Below are 18,012 nucleotides of genomic sequence, written 5' to 3'. Positions count from 1 at the left end.
TTCAGGTTTTAACTGCACAGAGGTTGCCAATGGTTTTATTTTACAAGATATTAACTTGAGCATTTTTACAACACATTGGTGGCTGATTTTTGTCGTTCTTATTCACAGAGACATTGACCCACAGTACTTGGTGCTCTCTTGAGAAGTTGTCGTTTTAGTTATTGATTTATAGATATTGATGTCACACCGTAATACGCATTTTTTTTTTTTTTTTTTTTTTTTTTGTTTTTTTTTTTTTTTTTTTTTTTTTTTTTTTTTTTTTTTTTTTTTTTTTTTTTTTTTTTTTTTTTTGCACAGGCATTAACTTGGTGGGCTTTAAAGAGCGCAAGAGGTTGCCTGTTTTTGAGTAGTGGTATTGATATATGGGTTTTTATGATGCACGAAGAGGTTGCCATTATTTGTATTTCACACTAAAATTGTCTTACCTTCAGATTTCGCGCCTCACTTCATTACCACCGCTATCCTTAAGATAAGAGGTTGGTCGGCTTGATGTGTCTGCTCCAGCTGTTTCCATTACTCTTCCTGAGCGCATCCGGCAGTGTCAAGATTTGGCTGAGGCTTTGAACGACCGCATGCGCTAGCAGTTGTCAGCCTCAGTTATCGGCAGTAGCCGTATCCTTTGACTAGAAATACGTATCTCTTAAGCGCTCTTCTGCAAGCCTTGGTCAAAGCCCCGCACGAAAGACTGCATTGCTAGTGTTGTTACAGCCCAACCAATCGGAGAGTGAGGTTTCATGCCCCACATGAAGTTGCAGTTTGTTTTTTTGACCAATGGCTTTGAGAAAGGAATTGTTACCCCGCGCAAGACTAATACAAAGTTGTCTTTTGTTTTCTTTTTATAGAACCAGAGGTTAACAATATTTATACTATACAGAATCTTAATATTTCAGGCATTTTTACACCATGCGCAAGGTTGCCTCTCTCTATATCTTTGGCATAAAGGCATTGATTAAAGGAATTTCACACAGTCCCAGAGCTTGCCATTATTATTTCAAAAAGCCATTAACTTTTGTGTATTTGTGTTTCCATAGTGGTTTGCATTTTTTAAAGGTAGTAACTTGCGTGTTTTTTAAACACGTCTGAATTTGCCACTGTTCTAAGCATTAATTTGCAGTTTTTTGCATCACCAGAAATTGTCTTATTAATTTTATACAAAACAGCACCTAGATTACTTTATATCTATATATGTAAACAAACGTTAGCTTATGAATTTTAGCGCCACATTAGAGGTTGTTTTATTGTACAAAATTCTCAACTTACAGCTGAAGAAGTTCTCCCTATTTTTACGAATTTTCATGCCACACAAGGGGTTGCCTTTTTCTACCATACCATTCAGTTACGGGTTTTAACAACGGGTTTTTATTTAATGTAGGCACTCACTCACGGGTTTTTGCGTTATATCGGAGATTGCTATCGATTCGATGTTACACAGCCATCTACTTGTTTCGTTTTACACTTTACCCGAGTTTGCCGTAGCTTTTTTTTACACAGCCATTAATGAATACTTTTAACAGCACGCCAGAGTTGCCAATTTCTTTTTGTGTTTTTATTTTTCTTTGTTTTGTTACTAAGGTATTTATTTGTGATTTACTACGCTGTGTCGGGGCTTGCCTTTTTTCCGGAAAGGTATTAACATTTTACAAGTTGGTACAACACAGGTTACCACTATTTTCATTTCTCCCAGGCATAACAAACTGCCTTTCATGGGTACTGGCGGTTACTTCTTTTTTTATAGGTTACTACAAAAAACCAAAAGTTTACTTACGGAGTTTTTATGAGAAACTAGAAATAGCCACCTTTACTTAAAGAGGTGCCGCCCTAAGCTGAGCTCAGTGCCCAAATCTAATTATTATCAACTGGGTCAGCTGCACCAGGTGGCCACTAAGCTCGGTAATGGCCCAATTTCTTTAGTAATTCTTGATGTTATAACAAGAGATATAAAAGGATAGTGTCATAGACCTCCGACATTTTGTCAAAATCTGAAAATTAATGCCTAGATTGAATAAGGACAATGGCGACCTTTGCCGTAGCCGAAGCCCTCTAAAGTTAATGCCAGAGAAAAAAAAATAGACCTCGGCACGGTGTAAAGACCTGAGTAAATAAGAACAAAGGCAACCTCTGACGCGTCTTAAATACCCGTAACAGAATGCCAGATTAAAAAGAAATTTTAAAAAATCTCTAGCATAGCATGAAATCGTGTAAGTAAATGCGTGAGGAAAATAAAACAAAGATGGCCTCTGACATAGCTTAATTACCTGAAAATAATGCATTTTACTCAGTTATTAAGCCGTTTTCACACGAGGACACTGGTGTCTGCCACTGGTGTCTGCCACCGGCTGTCTTGTTGAAGTTTTTTTAGTGGCTCATGACACACTGCTCCTTGTCAGTCGGAGGAATGGCGCCCAACAAAGATCTCCTTCTCGTTGCCTTGCTGGCAAAAAAGAAATAGAAGAGAGGAAAGCGCGTGTATGTACATCCATATTACCATCAAGAATGAACAGAGGAGTGCATCATACACTTTTCAATGATTTATGTGATGATGAAAAGAAGTCTTTCAACTATTTTCATAGGAGGAAGTCCTCATTTGAAGAACTTACGTAGATATGCCAAGGGAGCCATCACAGGGACTACCACAAACATGAAAGAATGCATTACACCAGACGAGAAGCCTGAGCTCTTATGAGAGGTTTATATTTTTGTATTTGAGAGGCTGGCCAGTGAGCGACGGTGGCTACATATGAAAGTTTTCATTTAAAACAACGCTTTACAGTCAGTGGCGGCAACTGCTGAGTTCCACCACTAGATGCAAGAGTGAGACACCGAAATATCAGTTACCCAGAAGTTGTCCGGTTGGGACACTGATGTGGACACGTATAAAAAGCTCAATTAGAAATTATGGGAGGCAACAAGTGTTTGCGACCAGTGGCAGACACCAGTGTCCTCGTGTGAAAGAGGGCTTAGTTTGAGGTATTGAAACAGTGCCAGATGCCTGCCTTTATTGTTACCTTACTCAGGTATTTATGTTTGGGTTTTCACACTGTGCCAGGGTCGCTCTTTCTCTCTCTCTCTCTCTTTTATTTTACACAAGCATTCTATTACAGGTAGTTAAACTATATCAGAAGTTGCCATTGTGTGATATTTTCTTGAACTCATCAGTGACTGACTAATTCATTCTCTCTTTCCTTGTGACGTTTTTCCAGGCTCTCTATCCGCCTTTGTCCCTTATTCCCATTTTCTATGCTTATTGCTTTCACTTTCCTTAGTTCCTCTCTTAAGACGATTCATATTTTCTGTTAGTTCTCTTACATCTGCCTGCATCTGCCTTAGTTCTTCCTGACTACTTCGTAACATGTCCTTGAAAAAATTCAGTTTTCTCTCTTGTGCTTCTATCTTCAAGTCCTTCTCTGCTCCATCTCTTTTCAGTTGTTGAATTATGTTCTCTCTTTCTTCAACTTCTTTATTCGAATTTTTAATTTCTCTATGTGAATGGTTTTTAACTTCTGCTCCTACTGCAAGCTGCTCGGCAACTGCTCTTCTCAAGCCAGTTACCATTTTTTCCTTTTCAGATGCCTCTGTTCTAGTAGGTCGAATTTCGCATTCTTTTCCCTTTACATTTTCTTTAAATTTCTGATTTTCATACTTCCCAATGTCCTCCTTCATTATTTGTAATTCTCCGTGCACATTTCTTTCTTTTGCTCTCTCCAAGTTCTTTTCTAATGCCTCTTTTCTTGGCCTTTCAGTATCACACTCCTGTTTTATTTCGTCTTTTATCACTCCCTTTACTTTTTCCATTTCCTTCTCGTTTCCTAAGACATTTTCGAATCTGTGCTCTTTTTCTGTTTCAGTAGTCGTTTTTGTTTTCTTTCGTTTTACAATTTTCTTGAACTTTCCTCTTGAACGTTCCTCTTCATTGTTCGGATGTGTATATTCGTCTTCTCAGCATTTCTGTTAACCTTTCCCATTTTAGTTCTTGGTTGATGAACCTCTTCGTACGAAATTTCGTTCATGGCTTGCCGTCCATTTGTCTCCTCTTCCTCTCGAGGACGAAGCCTCTTTGTGTACTGCAAAATTTCTTTTAATTGTGCATTTTCCTGCCGTAATTGATCTATGTTAATCCTCAGATCTGCAATTACAGTCATCATGTCATTCAACATGTCTTTTAAGTTGGATATTTCAACGCTCTTTTCCGGTATCGATTCGTCCGACGGATTCTTTTCTTGCCGCGCGTTACAGTCGTCACCGTGAAACTTTTCTCGTTGTGATCTTTCAGAATCACGACGCTGCTTCTCGTGTGGCGCCTCGAAACTGCGGGTTTTACGTAGTGTTCCAGAAGAGTCGTTCGTCTTGACTACTGCATTATGTCCTTGTGAGCTCCGTTGCCGGTGACCATTCTGTCTCAGTAATATGCTCCCAAAATTATAAATCATAAACACTGTCGCCATCAACAATGCCCGTGTAAACAGCACATCATGGGAAAAGATGATTCCATTTCTGGATCCAGTGACAGGAAGGCATGAGTGCCTTACTGTAGCTAATCTTGAATAATAAAAGCTTTCCATTTTCATTAATAAACTAGCTAGGATGTATCAGGTAGCTATAGTCTTATATATAACACGAGTTTCATCCCATTTTTCTGGCTAAAAAAAATTAAAAGTAACAGAAAATTTAAGAAATACGGAATTCAAAACGGATAATAAGAAGTGTTATTATTCATATTAACAAAAGAAAATCAGACCAGCTCAAGGTAAAAACGATAAGGCTCTGTTCACACTGGGCGATGAACGAATCTCACGGTAGTAGAAAGTGGTGACACTACACACTATCGCGGTTAGCCGCGCGGTTCACTCAATATCAGTATGGAAGTGGAGGAAATAACATGACATTTTGGTACGTTCATAACACTGTAACAAAAACTGACTCATTATTAACTACCGTCATTTGATGATTGAACAGGTTCAAAATTGCCCCGACGCTGATACTCACGATGGTGTCGTGGCCGACGCACACTCGCCTAAATTTGGAGGACATGAATTCGCCCACCGTCCTCGCCGGCATCCCCACCAATTTCCCCATCGAAGGACCCATGTCGGAGGTGCTCAAGATCCTCACGACTACAATGAACTTCACGTAAGACATAGAGACAGTTCTAAGGTTATTACAGGCGCTCTTTTGGAATTCTCAACACAATAAAAACTTCTCGTAAAATTAAGAATTTGTATTGGTCAAGTATAGGTGATACCTCAAGTCCATCTCACGTAAGAAATAATGCTGTTTTTAGGTTAAACCACAGTTGATATACAGGGATTCGTGATATTACTTAAGATTCTCGAAACTGCAATTAACTTTGCTTAAGAAATAATCGTGTTTAGAGAGTAATCGCAGGTGGTGTACAGTAATCGCTAATAATGAATGACACGAAAATATACAATGATTTAAAAACTTATTGCAGGTGACAGATTTATTCTTTTTCCTCCATGACCGGTTTGTTCTCTGACCTACGCCTAGGACATACACTGTATACCAGAGATAACTTTGCTTTCCTTATTTATTTATTTCATTAAAAGAATACTAGGCATAAACCTATGGATTAGACACTAATATCTGTTGTTTTCGGTTACTTTTACATGACATCCCCTTTCATTGGGGCTGACCTTGGACTTGAAGGGCATTGGGAGTGGCACTATTCATCTCAGCAACCTCAAAAACTATGGATTAGACACTAATGTCTGTCGTTGTCAGTTATCTTTATTTTCACCCTTTAAAACTCCCTTCCCAACACCATCCTTTGGTACCAATGATGTCGCACTGTCACAGTATTCTTTCCCCTATGCTAAGTTATATGTATACCAAATTTGATTGAAATTGCTCAATGCATGTAAAAGTTTATATGGCACAAAAACATACATACATACATCCATTTTTATAATATATATTATTAAAGGAATATTAACAGTACTTTTCAGACGATGATATGAATCAAGGTATATAGAGAAAGAGGTAGTGTCATCTCTATTGAACGCTATGGTAACACAAACCAAAATATGATTTTTACCTGTTTGTTTTTTAAGTTTTGCTATAATAAAAATAGCTTCGGAAGCTTAAAAGAAAGTCTAGATATTTGTTATATTCCTGATACTGATACTGACAATGATTAGAAAATAAAAAAACTATAAAAACCAAGCCGTACTTGAAAACCACTTCTTTGTCCTGATTGGCTAGCTATCAGTGACGTCACTAAGCTCCTCCCCATTTACACCATGCTCGTCAGCTTTCAGTAGTAAAAGCAGGAAGTCGGTCTTTTTAAGTATGTTGACATTTTAACATAGCTAAATATGGTGTCTTGTGCCATATTAATCAGAAAAAACATAAGGAAATTTGTACATTTTCATTGCTTTCCAAGAAATATTTCCGCAGTGGACGTCATAACTGTAGTATGACGTCTTCTTCTGTTTAGCAGACGAATTTCCGTCAGTCAGGCTTGGAGTAATTACATTATGCTTTATGTCAATTACAGTTACCGTTATAATTACCAGTCCTATTATCAAATTACATTTGCAACTAAAATTAACATTAAATAGAAATAAAGAAGTACGATTACAATTACCTTAAAAGCGTGTAAATAATTACATTTCAATTGAATTACAATTACAACAAGCCTGTGGTCAATGCACAGCCCTGGTATAAAGGGGGCGTGGCCTAAGCAGGCAAGAGATGCTGACGAGTCAATTTCCTTCGCTCCAGATGCAACCACCTTACTTATAACCACCTTGGATATGAATATTGGCCATTTACCTGCAGATTTCAATAAATGAGAAAATATTCTGATTAGGAAGATTGAAGCTTGCCATAAATTAAGTTCAGTGATTCAGCAATGATTTCAGTACAACAACAACAGCTACAGCAATAATAATAATAATAATAATAATAATAATAATAATAATAATAATAATAATAATAATAATAATAATGCACACCAGAGTCGATGAGAAAGAAAGAGAAAAAAAATTGATAAGTATCAGGAACTGAAAATAGAAATAAGAAGGATATGGATATGCCAGTGGAAATTGTACCCATAATCATAGGGACACTAGGCACGATCCCAAGATCCCTGAAAAGGAACCTGGAAAAATTAAATGCTGAAGTAGTTCCAGGACTCATGCAGAAGAGTGTGCTACTGGAAACTGTGCGAATAGTAAGAAAAGTCATGGATTCCTAAGGAGGCAGGATGCAACCCGGAACCCCACACTATAAAACCACCCAGTCGAATGGGATGACTGATAGACCCCAAAAAATAATAATAATTTCTTTTATTATTATTATTATATTATTAATTATTATTATTATTATGCATTATTATCAGTTATTAACATCTGCTTTCTGCACCTTCAGGTACTTGCAGGTGGTCCCTCCAGATGTGTCCTTTGGAACTCCTTATCCCAACGGCTCGTGGTCTGGTATGATCAGGATGCTGATGGACAAAGTAAGAAAAGAGAAACCTTTACAGCGGTCAAATTATTTGCTTCTGTAGTCAAAATAAACCAGTGTTGTTAGCAGATTTACAAAACTGTAGTAGACTCCATACTTAATCAACATCTACATCCATGCTTTAGGTTTTTCTGTAAATCATAAAACTGAAGTAAAAAGTATTGTTAAGTCATTCCAAACTAGTTCTACAGTTGTGTGATATAAAGAATAACATTGCACTCTAAAGCTTAACGTTGCGTATACCTCAGAAAGCGGATGTAGGCCTAGGACCATTCCAAGTGATTCACAGCCGGTCCCAAGTGGTTGACTACACTCATTCCCTTTGCTATGACACCTTGAGCCTCATGGCCGTTCGAGGCATTGGCGTCACTAACCCTTGGGGTTTCCTGATGCCCTTCACACCAAGAATGTGGCAGGCGTTCTTCATAGCCTTCTTCATAATTTGCATTGCTGATGTTATTCTGGGTATTGGAACTTACGAGACGAATGTCATTGCTCGATTTGGAAGCGTGATGCTGGACTACGCTATGCCACCCATGGGCCAAGGTAAGCCAACTGCAAGGTATTTTAATCATTCAAGACCTTATGTCAAGGTTAAATTCTCACTAAATGTTGAACGTTGAATGTTGTCAATACCTTTTAAGTAAGAGAAGTTCAATGCTAACCTCCCTTGTTGATTGGTCAGTTGGTTAGTTTAGTTTTGCCAGCGTGGGTCCGTGCCTTAGGGCAACTTGATAAGATGTGAACTGGTGTGGATCTCTGGACTCTTACAAACTAATAGACCCCTATTTCGTGACTTTAGTTATGCGCCCTAGAGCAAAGATGTGGGCTGCTTGGCGAGAACCTTCACAGCAAGATGCTAAAAGATGCCTGCTTGAGTTATACTGTTGCTGTGATGTTGGCTATTAAGGGTTATTCGTCTAAGATGCCAATAATAATTTTTCATAAAAATCGTTAATATAAAATGTTATCTGTAAATAAAAGTAGCTCATTTTATCGGAACTCAAGGAAATTCTGTCCCTGACATGTATATACATACTATATCATTTTCAATTAAATATGAGGCATTTTACTGAATTCAAGGCCAAAGAGGTTATTTCCCATGAAGTCCTTTACAAAAAGCACAAAATTGCACTTATGACGACTTCGCCTTGACATTTGTAGCCATGTGCGGCCGCATCAAGGACTGGCGGCGAACGCTGGTCGGTTCGTGGGTCCTGATCGCCCTGCTGGTGAACTCGAGTTACGATGGGTCTCTGAGATCCTTGATGTCCGTCCGCCATGTGCCACATCCATTCCAGACTCTGAAGGATGCCATCAAGGCCAAGAACCAGAAGCTCATCATCGAGCACCGAACATCCTTCACGGATATCATGAGTGTGAGTCCTTAACCTTCTTTTCATCGAAATCTGTTTCTAAAGAGCTGTTTTCATAGTTGTGCTAAACATTGATCAAGTTTGCCTTCACAAACTTCACATGTAAAAAGGCATCAGCGTCTTTAATTGTCAATATACACATTTATATGTAATTTGAATATTTTGAAATTTATGTAGTTATTAGCCTATTTATGAAATGTATACACATCTTTATTCATGAATATATACATTTTAACCATCATCATTTAACAAATTTTTCTTGACAAAGTTCACTTGTAAAACATTAGTATATATTTACCTTTATTTGTTGATATACACATCAATATTTACTGTTAACATTTGTGATCTCTATCTTAGCAATGTTCACACAATAAGTAATTGTACTCTTTCGTATTTGGAAATTTGCACTCATTTACGGTAGACAAAAACCAAAGAGTACCTTCTGGAGTCTTTTGGATAGTTTTATACACACTCAGAGAGTGTCCTCGTGGAGTCACTTTCAGTGTACTTTCTGGAGACAAAAATATGTTTCCTACAAATTCAAGGATTCCTCACATTCAGGCTGTACTTTCTGCAGCCATAATATATTTGCTCATATTTAGAGAACACTTTATTTATTTATCTTCACGCTCAGAGAGTAACTTCCGGAGATGTAAGAAAACTCGACGACGCTGGAAAGGCTGGTCGATACGTCGACCTCAAGATGAGGGACTTCATGTCCTATTACCATCTAGTCGAGAGGGGCGACCACATCCAGATCTTCGACATGACGACCGCCTCGCGTTATGTCGCCCTGTACTTCACGAAAACTGGTAACTTCTACACGACTTGTCACCCCTTATTCGTGTTCCCTTGAACGTCAGTCGTAGGTAGTTATAGTGCAATTTGAAAAATTTAGATGTTGATTTTTTTTTTTTCCAGAACCAAATTACCCCATCCTCACCATGATGATGAACTGTTTAGCATATTTGAAATGCATCTATAGTCTACTTACTGCATACATCAGCGTCTTTTTTAGTTTTCTGTAAAAGTAAACTATTGAGATGGTTATTTGATTGTTCACCCGCACTTTTTCTGCCCGCCCTCAGATCTTAAAAACTACCGAAGCAAGAGGGTTCAAATTGGTATGTTGATCATCCACCTCCAGTCATGAAACATGCCAAATTGCAGCCCTCCAGCCTCAGTAGTTTTTATTTGATTTAAAGTTTAAGTTATCAGCAACAGCATAGGCCACCACAGCCGGCTGAGAGTTTCATGGGCCGTGGCTGCGTTTCTTACAGCATTAAACGCTGTACGGAAAGTACGATTGCGCTGTTCTTCAGCACACTTTTTACTTTTTTCTTTACGATCATGATAGACACTGGGCACTGACCTGTAGTATTAAGTTTAGCGCACATAGCATAATCAAACCTACTATGAGATTCAGGGTCTCTGTAACACGGTTTTTTGGACTTTGCTCCTTGTCAAAGCATCAGATGTAGCTGCAAGTTGACATTCATTACGTAAGCAAGGTAAACAAAAACCTTTTGACTAAATGTTGCCCGCCCATTCACCAGACAGAAATTCCATCGGCTCTGAACCCAAAGACTTTATGAATGGCGGAACGATACATAGATGTGGGTGGGGTATCAGTCCTAGCGTAGTAATACTACTGTAGCAGATAGTGTCGCAATAGTATAGCAGTAATATACATGAATTAAACGTTTAGGCCAACTGCTGGGGTCCTTGAGGATCATTTAGCACTTCTTACAACTACTCGAGAAATTAGTTTTTATAGCCAGAAGTTAAATTTTCTAATCCAACAATGCCCATGGTAGCCTTCAGTGTTATCCTGAATTATAACGAGGCGAAAGTGGGTGGAGCCTCATGAAGTCACCATTCTGACGATAATTATTGGTGAAGGTTTAAAGCCAATATACGGTACCGGCTATTTTTTTTCAGTAGATGGATAGATAGCCAATAAATAAAAATTGCTTGACATTGGATATAGCAGTTATCAAATCAAGTTTGTCTACTATGTTTTGTAATTTACCAACTATTCCCTACATCTTGTCAATCTGATTGTGACCTATAAAGTGGACTGTAATTTCTTTGGAAACTTATTTTGGGAGTTAGACTAATAATCGAAGTGTTTTTGTATTTATTAACATATTTTGTTGGTTTGTTCATTATGACAATTATCAGTGGAGAGGTTCCAGAGTTCATAAAGGTGTACTGCTTTGCTTGTATTTAAATTTGTATGTCATTGTTGCCAGAGGTTTAGCCTTCGTTACGTATAGCCAATCATCCATCGAGAAAGAGGGAAGAAATGATGTCATAAGTTACGTAACGAGTACGTTCGAAACCTTTTCTCTGAGTAAGTTGGCCCTCTTCAAAAATAGTCACTTTTACATTGTAAGTACCAAATTTATTCAACCTACGTAGTGCAGAAGTACACTCAAAATTTATGTGTTGGATATAATATGTATTCTGAATAAGCGTTATATTTATGAAATGCAATAGATAAAAAGTTTATTGCGAAAAAACCGTGTTACAGAGGCCCTGAATCTCATAGTAGGCACAAGAGGAGTATAACTGAGACAGTTGCAGCTGAATAACAGACTGTTGACATAGAAGGGAAGAAAGGGGGAAACTGATGGTAGTAGGAGAGATATGAAGGTTGCCAAATTCATTAACTATTTGTTTATGAACGGTGAATATGTGTAGAAGATAAGGATGGATTCAAAAGAAAATGTGTCATTTGATAAAGCTAATTTTGGAAGCGCACTTGTTGCTTTGCTCTTGGTGCAAAGTTAAAGAGCATTTTTACTTTGCATTAGACGCTGTTTATTATGAATGATCAGTATAGTCCGACTAGAAAATAATAATAATAATAATAATAATAATAATAATAATAATAATAATAATAATAATATCCTTTATTTCGGCTCAGGGCCGTATACAATGAATATACAAAATACACAGTAACATACACAATCTAGATATATGAGTCAACATGATAGGAAAAATGAGTAATCGGCACTTATCCACAAAATAGCTGAGGTAGCATAAAAGATAGTAATCATAACACTGGTAATAACAGTAGTAATATTGGTGAGAAAAAAATGCATTGAGAGTTATAACAGTTAGTGCACAGATTATATAACTTAAATTTCAACTAGAGACCTTAGGTGGTTACAGTAGTCAGGTCCATAGGGCTAAATACGAAAATTGAATGTAGAAAAAAAAAACTTTAACTTGATAGTAATCCCAGTAATAATGAAAAAATAAAATATCAGCAATAAATATAATAATGACAAAATCTGCAGATGACATCTTCCTAATACAGAGATTAAGTCCTTTAGGGACAGAGGCCTCATTTTCCATCTTTCCCACAATTTAGATCTTCTTGCTTCACTCCTTAGGATGCTTTGTATAAGCGAGTTGCCGCTGTTTCTCACTCGGGTTACCATACTGGACATTGTTCGCCTTACAATGATTTTTAAATTGTCCAGTGGTTTTCTAAGAACATCTGTGTGGCGGAGTGGTAGCGTGGAGTGTTTGTGAGGCGTCTCAGAATGTCATTGTGCACAACAGTGATACGTCTCATGGTCTCTCGGGTATAGTTCGTCCAGAGGGAACACCCATAGATACTGTAGCAGTACGAGCGGAAGAGCAGCAGTTTCACGTCTCGGTGACAGAAGGCAAACCTCCTTGCAATCATGTTGCCAGTTGCGCATAGTTTACGAGGCCTGTGCTACAAGTGCCAGACCTTACAGCAACAGATAGTTACAATGAAATTAATTTTTCTAAAATAGAAAATTATTATAATGAAGATATAACAGTACCAGTTCTTTTCTGGAACAGGGAAATGTAGCTTCTACTTCTCCAAAGAGAAGTTCATCCCGACGATGTACGCCATGACAATGCGGAAGAACAGCCCTCTTCAGAAGCCCATGAACGCCAGGTAAGGGCTTTAGACTTGATAGTGTTCGTTTGACAACCTTCGATTTTGTCGTTGTTGGTTGGACAAATTCTGGAGGTCCACACTTTATCACATCTATGAGCAGTCCATCACAAGTTAACTTAATCTAAACCAATCTTCAGCACTTTGGTTTTTATCATGTAGTTTCTTGTTTCCCTAAACCACTTTGGTTTTATCCTTAAAGTGCATGTAAGAGTTGTTATGGACTGAAATTACTGCAGATAATTTTTCCTAGCAGACTAGCAGTAATAGAAAGAACCTGGTAAATATTACTCAGCAAACTATCCTGAACTAGTAAAATAGTAGGAGTAGCAACAGCAAGTCTGAAATGGTCTGAATAGTAGTAGTAGCGGTGAAGGCAGTGGTGGTATTGTAGTAGTAAGTTAGGTTTTCAAAATCACTTCCCATTACTCAAACTTCTACCCTGAAGTAGTAGTAGCAATTGCAGTCCATTAGAAATGTTTCCACCACCCATTTCCACCACTGTTCAGGGTCATCAGAATTTTCGAAGCGGGGCTCTATGATCATTGGATGAGGAGTGGCGTGGCCAACTACACAGCCTGCGCCAACCCGCCGACGGAGGTTCCTTCGCAAGATCCCATAGGATTCTCTAGCATTTGGGTGAGTCAGGGGTGAAAGTTGCGCTCAATTAAGTATCAAAGGTTGCTTGAGAGAAGTGTCCAAGTTTAACTAAGAGTGGGGTCAATATTTGCTTAAGATATAGAACAACACATGGATAGGATAAGGATAAAATTTTGTCTAAGATAATGGTCAAAGTGTACTTGAGATATGTGTTGAAGCTTGCCTAAGAAAAAGGTCAAAATGTTCCTAAGATAAGAGATACAATTTGCATAACTTAGTGGTCGAAGATTGATTAAGATAAGGGTCAAAATTTATTAAGTCAAAATTTACCTTAAATAAGGGCCAAAATTTACTAGGAATCCAAGTTTCTCAATGCTTAGCATGGGGCATTACTCAAGCATCAAAGTTTGACTAAGATAGGAATTGAAATTTGCCAAAAGTAATGGTCAGAGGCAGCCTAACATTTGCCCAAGATGCAAAAAATTTGACCTAAGATCAGGGTAGATCTTTGCCCAAGGGAAGGGTGGAGTTTTAATCGAAGAACGTAATCATGCGCTCCTTGTTTGTTTAGAAATTTTCACATGAGTAGCGTTCCTTATCCGTCTTTATTTACTTCTGTAGCTTCTATGTATGTATTTATAAGTTTATTTCTAATTTCTAATTTCTCATTATCTATGTCAGTGTTATTTGTTTTTCTATTAGATGTTTCAAAATTAATCAGTAGAATGCGATGAAATTCAGTGGAAGGCTGGGCTGGAACCCAAGGAGTGGTTAATTATAATTGGAACTCCGCAAACGGATATGCAATTTTGTTTATCGCGTTGATATACGTCTGAATTTCCCGAATTCTGTGACTAGACTAACCATACTATTACAAAGAATGACAGCAGCATAAGAGAGGGTGGAGGCACCAATCCCTAACCCCAAAGAAGAAGTTTGACGACAGCAAGTCTATAGGTGGAATTTCTTTACCCGTAGACTATCATTACACATGCAATGTAGAGACTGTTTGCGTGTTGCTGCAAACTGTTTCTATTTGATTTCACATCTTCCTTCTTTACGCTGTTTTTACTTGGTGAAATACCTTTCCTTTTAGCGTGTTCAATAAAAATGGAATAATAATAATGATGATGATAAAGCTTAATGTGTATCCATCACTGTGTGTGACAATAATAGTTTCCAGGGAAGAAAGCCCATGTTTAGACTTGCCTATCGCGTACGTGAGACTACAGACTGAAGGCACTTTAATCTGAGCTCAGGATAGGGCATAACGTCTTAGATAGGGTTGGGCAAGTCTGTGTGAACTAGAATGTTTGTAGGAGTGATGCAAAAGTAAATACAAAAATTAACGCCAAAGCCACGGTGCAGAGCTGCTCTGTAGCCACGTCAATTGGCATGACCTTGAAGTCCTTATGTAACTTACCTGTGGATTGCATTCTTTATTATACATTTGTACTTCTGTTTTACAGAGAATGTGTATGTTGATCTTTATGCCATTCGTACTTCAGATAAATCTTGATTTTGTTGCCGGAAGTATTGGTCAATAAAGCTATACTATATATATATATATATATATATATATATATATATATATATATATATATATATATATACATATATATATATATATACATTTTATATATATATATATATATATATATATATTATATATATATATATATATATAGAGAGAGAGAGAGAGAGAGAGAGAGAGAGAGAGAGAGAGAGAGAGAGGGGGGGGCGGTGAAATATTTGTAATTAGATGAAGAGGGAGAGATTTTGATTAGATTGGAACATTATGAAGCTCTGCTCGTTATTATAACGTAATTCTCCTCATGGCCAGACGGACAGACACAGGTAAACAGAAAACGTGAGCCGTAAAACGCAACCCTACTATCGGAAATCCAGTGGTTCTCCGCCTCGCCTCTCCTCACTGGCGGAAAACCTCCAAGTTCAATCCCTATTGAGGAATGCGATCCATACCCGTCTGGAAGTAATTATGTTCAACTGCTGACCAAAGCAGGAACTTAGGTACTTTGTTGTGAGTCATCTGTGGTGGGTTTCTCTCAGGTTGGAGAAGGTAATGGGGCTAAGGGCCTCTCTCAAAGACCAGCAGCAGAGCCGCTTCTAAGAAAATAAAGTAAAATTTGATACTTTTATGTAATATATGTATATATATATGTGTGTGTGTGTGTGTGTTATAGGAAGTCCACTGAAATTGGGAAAAATTTAAGGTTTTTATTTAAGCTTTCGGAGAGTACATTCTCTCCCTCTTTCAGAAAGAGAAATAACATTTACAAAAACTGAAAACATTGGTCAAGGTAAAAGAAACACAACATGCAAGTATATAGTTGTATCAGAGTAAGTGCCCTAAGGTGGTTTGCCAATCTTGTTTAACAACTTAGTTACACTCACTACATGTTTTGTCATAATTGCAATATTTGAAATTTTGTAACATTGTTCCAGTATATAAGACTACAAACACTTTGCAAAAGTACGTAACAAATAATGTTAAAAATGTATACAAAAAACAAAGATGCACTTTTGAATTCCCTGCCAAGAGTGTAAAAAAGCATATATAGTTGAAACGAATGATCTTGACAAAAGGAAAAGATAACATCGTAACTCATTAAGGAAAGGTGATGAAAGCAATACCCTCTTTCAACACAAAGTAAAAATCACATTGTTAACCTGGACAAAATGAAAGACAAAGTATACTTTGTTAATAACACTAAAAAAAGAAAGCTTTTAGAATCTATTTTAATCCAAAATGTTGACACTATCGATAGCTATAAGAGTCTTTTTTAACCAAACTTTTCTGTAATGCAATTATGACAAAACATGTAGTTAGTGTAACCAAGTAGTTAAACAATATTGGCAAATAACCTTAGGGCACATACTCTGATACAACTGTATACTTGTATGTTAGTATTTCTTTTACCTTGACCAATGTTTTCAGTTTTTGTAACTTTCATTACTCTTTTGAAAGAGGGAGAGAGAATATACCCTCCGAAAGCTTAAATAAAAACTTTCAATTATTTCGAATCTTAGTGGGCTTCCTACAACATAATATTTTAGTGCAAGGATACAGTGTTTATAACTTGTATGTATTTACCAACAGGACCTCATTAAAACTGAATGGTATCTAGCAGAGATATTTATTTAAAAAAAAAAAAAAAATGAGTACAAGCTTTCCTGGACTAACCGTCCTCATTGTCAAGTATCCGTGGAATGGCCGGACACACAGTCCAGCTGTATTTATATCTGTGTGGGGCAGAGAATTAAAGTCCTTATTCCTGTCATTACCCTCCTTCTCCTGTATGGACTGCCCCGCCCTTCGTGACCTTGACTTTAATCCTCTCCCCTACATGGATATATGTAAATGCAGCTGGCCTACGTGTCTGGTCATTCCACGAATACTTTAAATATCTCCGCTAGATACCATCCAGATTCAGTGAGATCCTGTCAGTGATTGTATTAATGCACAGCATTGTGTAAGTGATAAAGTTAATATATACACACATATATATATATGTGCGTGTGTGTGTGTGTGTATAAAATGTCATTCAATTTCCTTCCAGGGACTGGCCGTTATCTGGGCAGCAGGTATGTCAGTGGCAGCAGTTGGTCTCGTCTTGGAATTGGTTTACTATCACCTGATTGGAAGCCGAAGTTCTCCAAAGGACAAAGATTCCAAAGTTGTGAGTCCAGATAATGAGGAAAAGATCAAACCTAGCATGTAACAGAAGTCAGGACTCAGTTTCAGGAAGGAAAATTGAAAAAGAGTTCCAGATAGGAAATCCCCATCGACCATTGATGAGATAAAGTCGGTGTCAACGAATATTTACTTGGCCTCTTAGTAGTCGTGCACGGCCACCATTGTTGGGCCCCATCTTTATCTTGAGTTTCCCTTTATGTGGAACATAATCATTGCTTCTTTTTGCAAGGTTTCCATTAAATACATGCAAGAGCATATTGCCAAAAGATGCTATTAGAATATGTTGAAAGATAACAAAAGAAAAGAATGCTTAAAGATGTTAAACTATGCCAGTAAAGATGCTGAAAGGGTCCAGAGAAAGATGCAAGAAAAACAATACTGGAAGATGCCAGAAAACGGTTTTGCATGACGTACACTCTACAAGTCAAGGCCTAATACACAAATACCTTGCATGCAATAATTACTACTTTCCTGTATCGTTTATGAAATCTAGTTCTAGTTTCCAACCCAGGTTAATAATCTCATCCATGTTATCTGGTCGAGCCATACCGTGAGATCGTGATTAGTTGTTATTGCAATTATATACGGCTTGCAAGTTGCCTCACCCACCAGGCTGAACAATTTAAGCACATCCGTGAAATTCCATTGTGCCTCTGTTGGCTTGACAGTGAGTTTGTATCCGTTGTTGTATGGTCTGTTATGGTGTATTGTAGAGATCATGAAAGTTAGCCTAGTAATGAAAATAAATATATAATATATATATATATATATATATATTTATATATATATATATATATATATATATATATATATATATATATATATATATATATCCAGTCACAAACTAGTGGATGTTTTACATCGAAAGGATTAAAAGAAACTTTGGC

At 37.4% G+C, this 18,012-nt stretch overlaps 1 protein-coding gene across 1 annotated transcript in view; it reads left to right on the top strand.

Annotated features, from left to right (window-relative positions):
• LOC135213937 (glutamate receptor ionotropic, delta-2-like) overlaps positions 1 to 17,851 on the top strand; it is a 22,632-nt gene extending 4,781 nt beyond the window's left edge. Inside the window, exons 3-10 of the mRNA XM_064248026.1 lie at positions 4,954 to 5,127; positions 7,390 to 7,480; positions 7,734 to 8,031; positions 8,650 to 8,864; positions 9,496 to 9,673; positions 12,708 to 12,807; positions 13,317 to 13,446; positions 16,989 to 17,851. Coding sequence (XP_064104096.1) covers positions 4,954 to 5,127; positions 7,390 to 7,480; positions 7,734 to 8,031; positions 8,650 to 8,864; positions 9,496 to 9,673; positions 12,708 to 12,807; positions 13,317 to 13,446; positions 16,989 to 17,150 — 1,348 coding nt within the window. The 3' untranslated portion in view covers positions 17,151 to 17,851. The remainder of the gene's footprint in view (positions 1 to 4,953; positions 5,128 to 7,389; positions 7,481 to 7,733; positions 8,032 to 8,649; positions 8,865 to 9,495; positions 9,674 to 12,707; positions 12,808 to 13,316; positions 13,447 to 16,988) is intronic.
• The last annotated feature ends 161 nt before the right edge of the window (positions 17,852 to 18,012 follow it).

The sequence above is a fragment of the Macrobrachium nipponense genome, chromosome 43 (assembly GCF_015104395.2).
Source record: "Macrobrachium nipponense isolate FS-2020 chromosome 43, ASM1510439v2, whole genome shotgun sequence".
NCBI lineage: Eukaryota > Metazoa > Arthropoda > Malacostraca > Decapoda > Palaemonidae > Macrobrachium > Macrobrachium nipponense.
The sequence above is the reverse complement of the archived record's forward strand: the minus strand, read 5'-3'. Positions and strand labels throughout refer to the sequence as shown.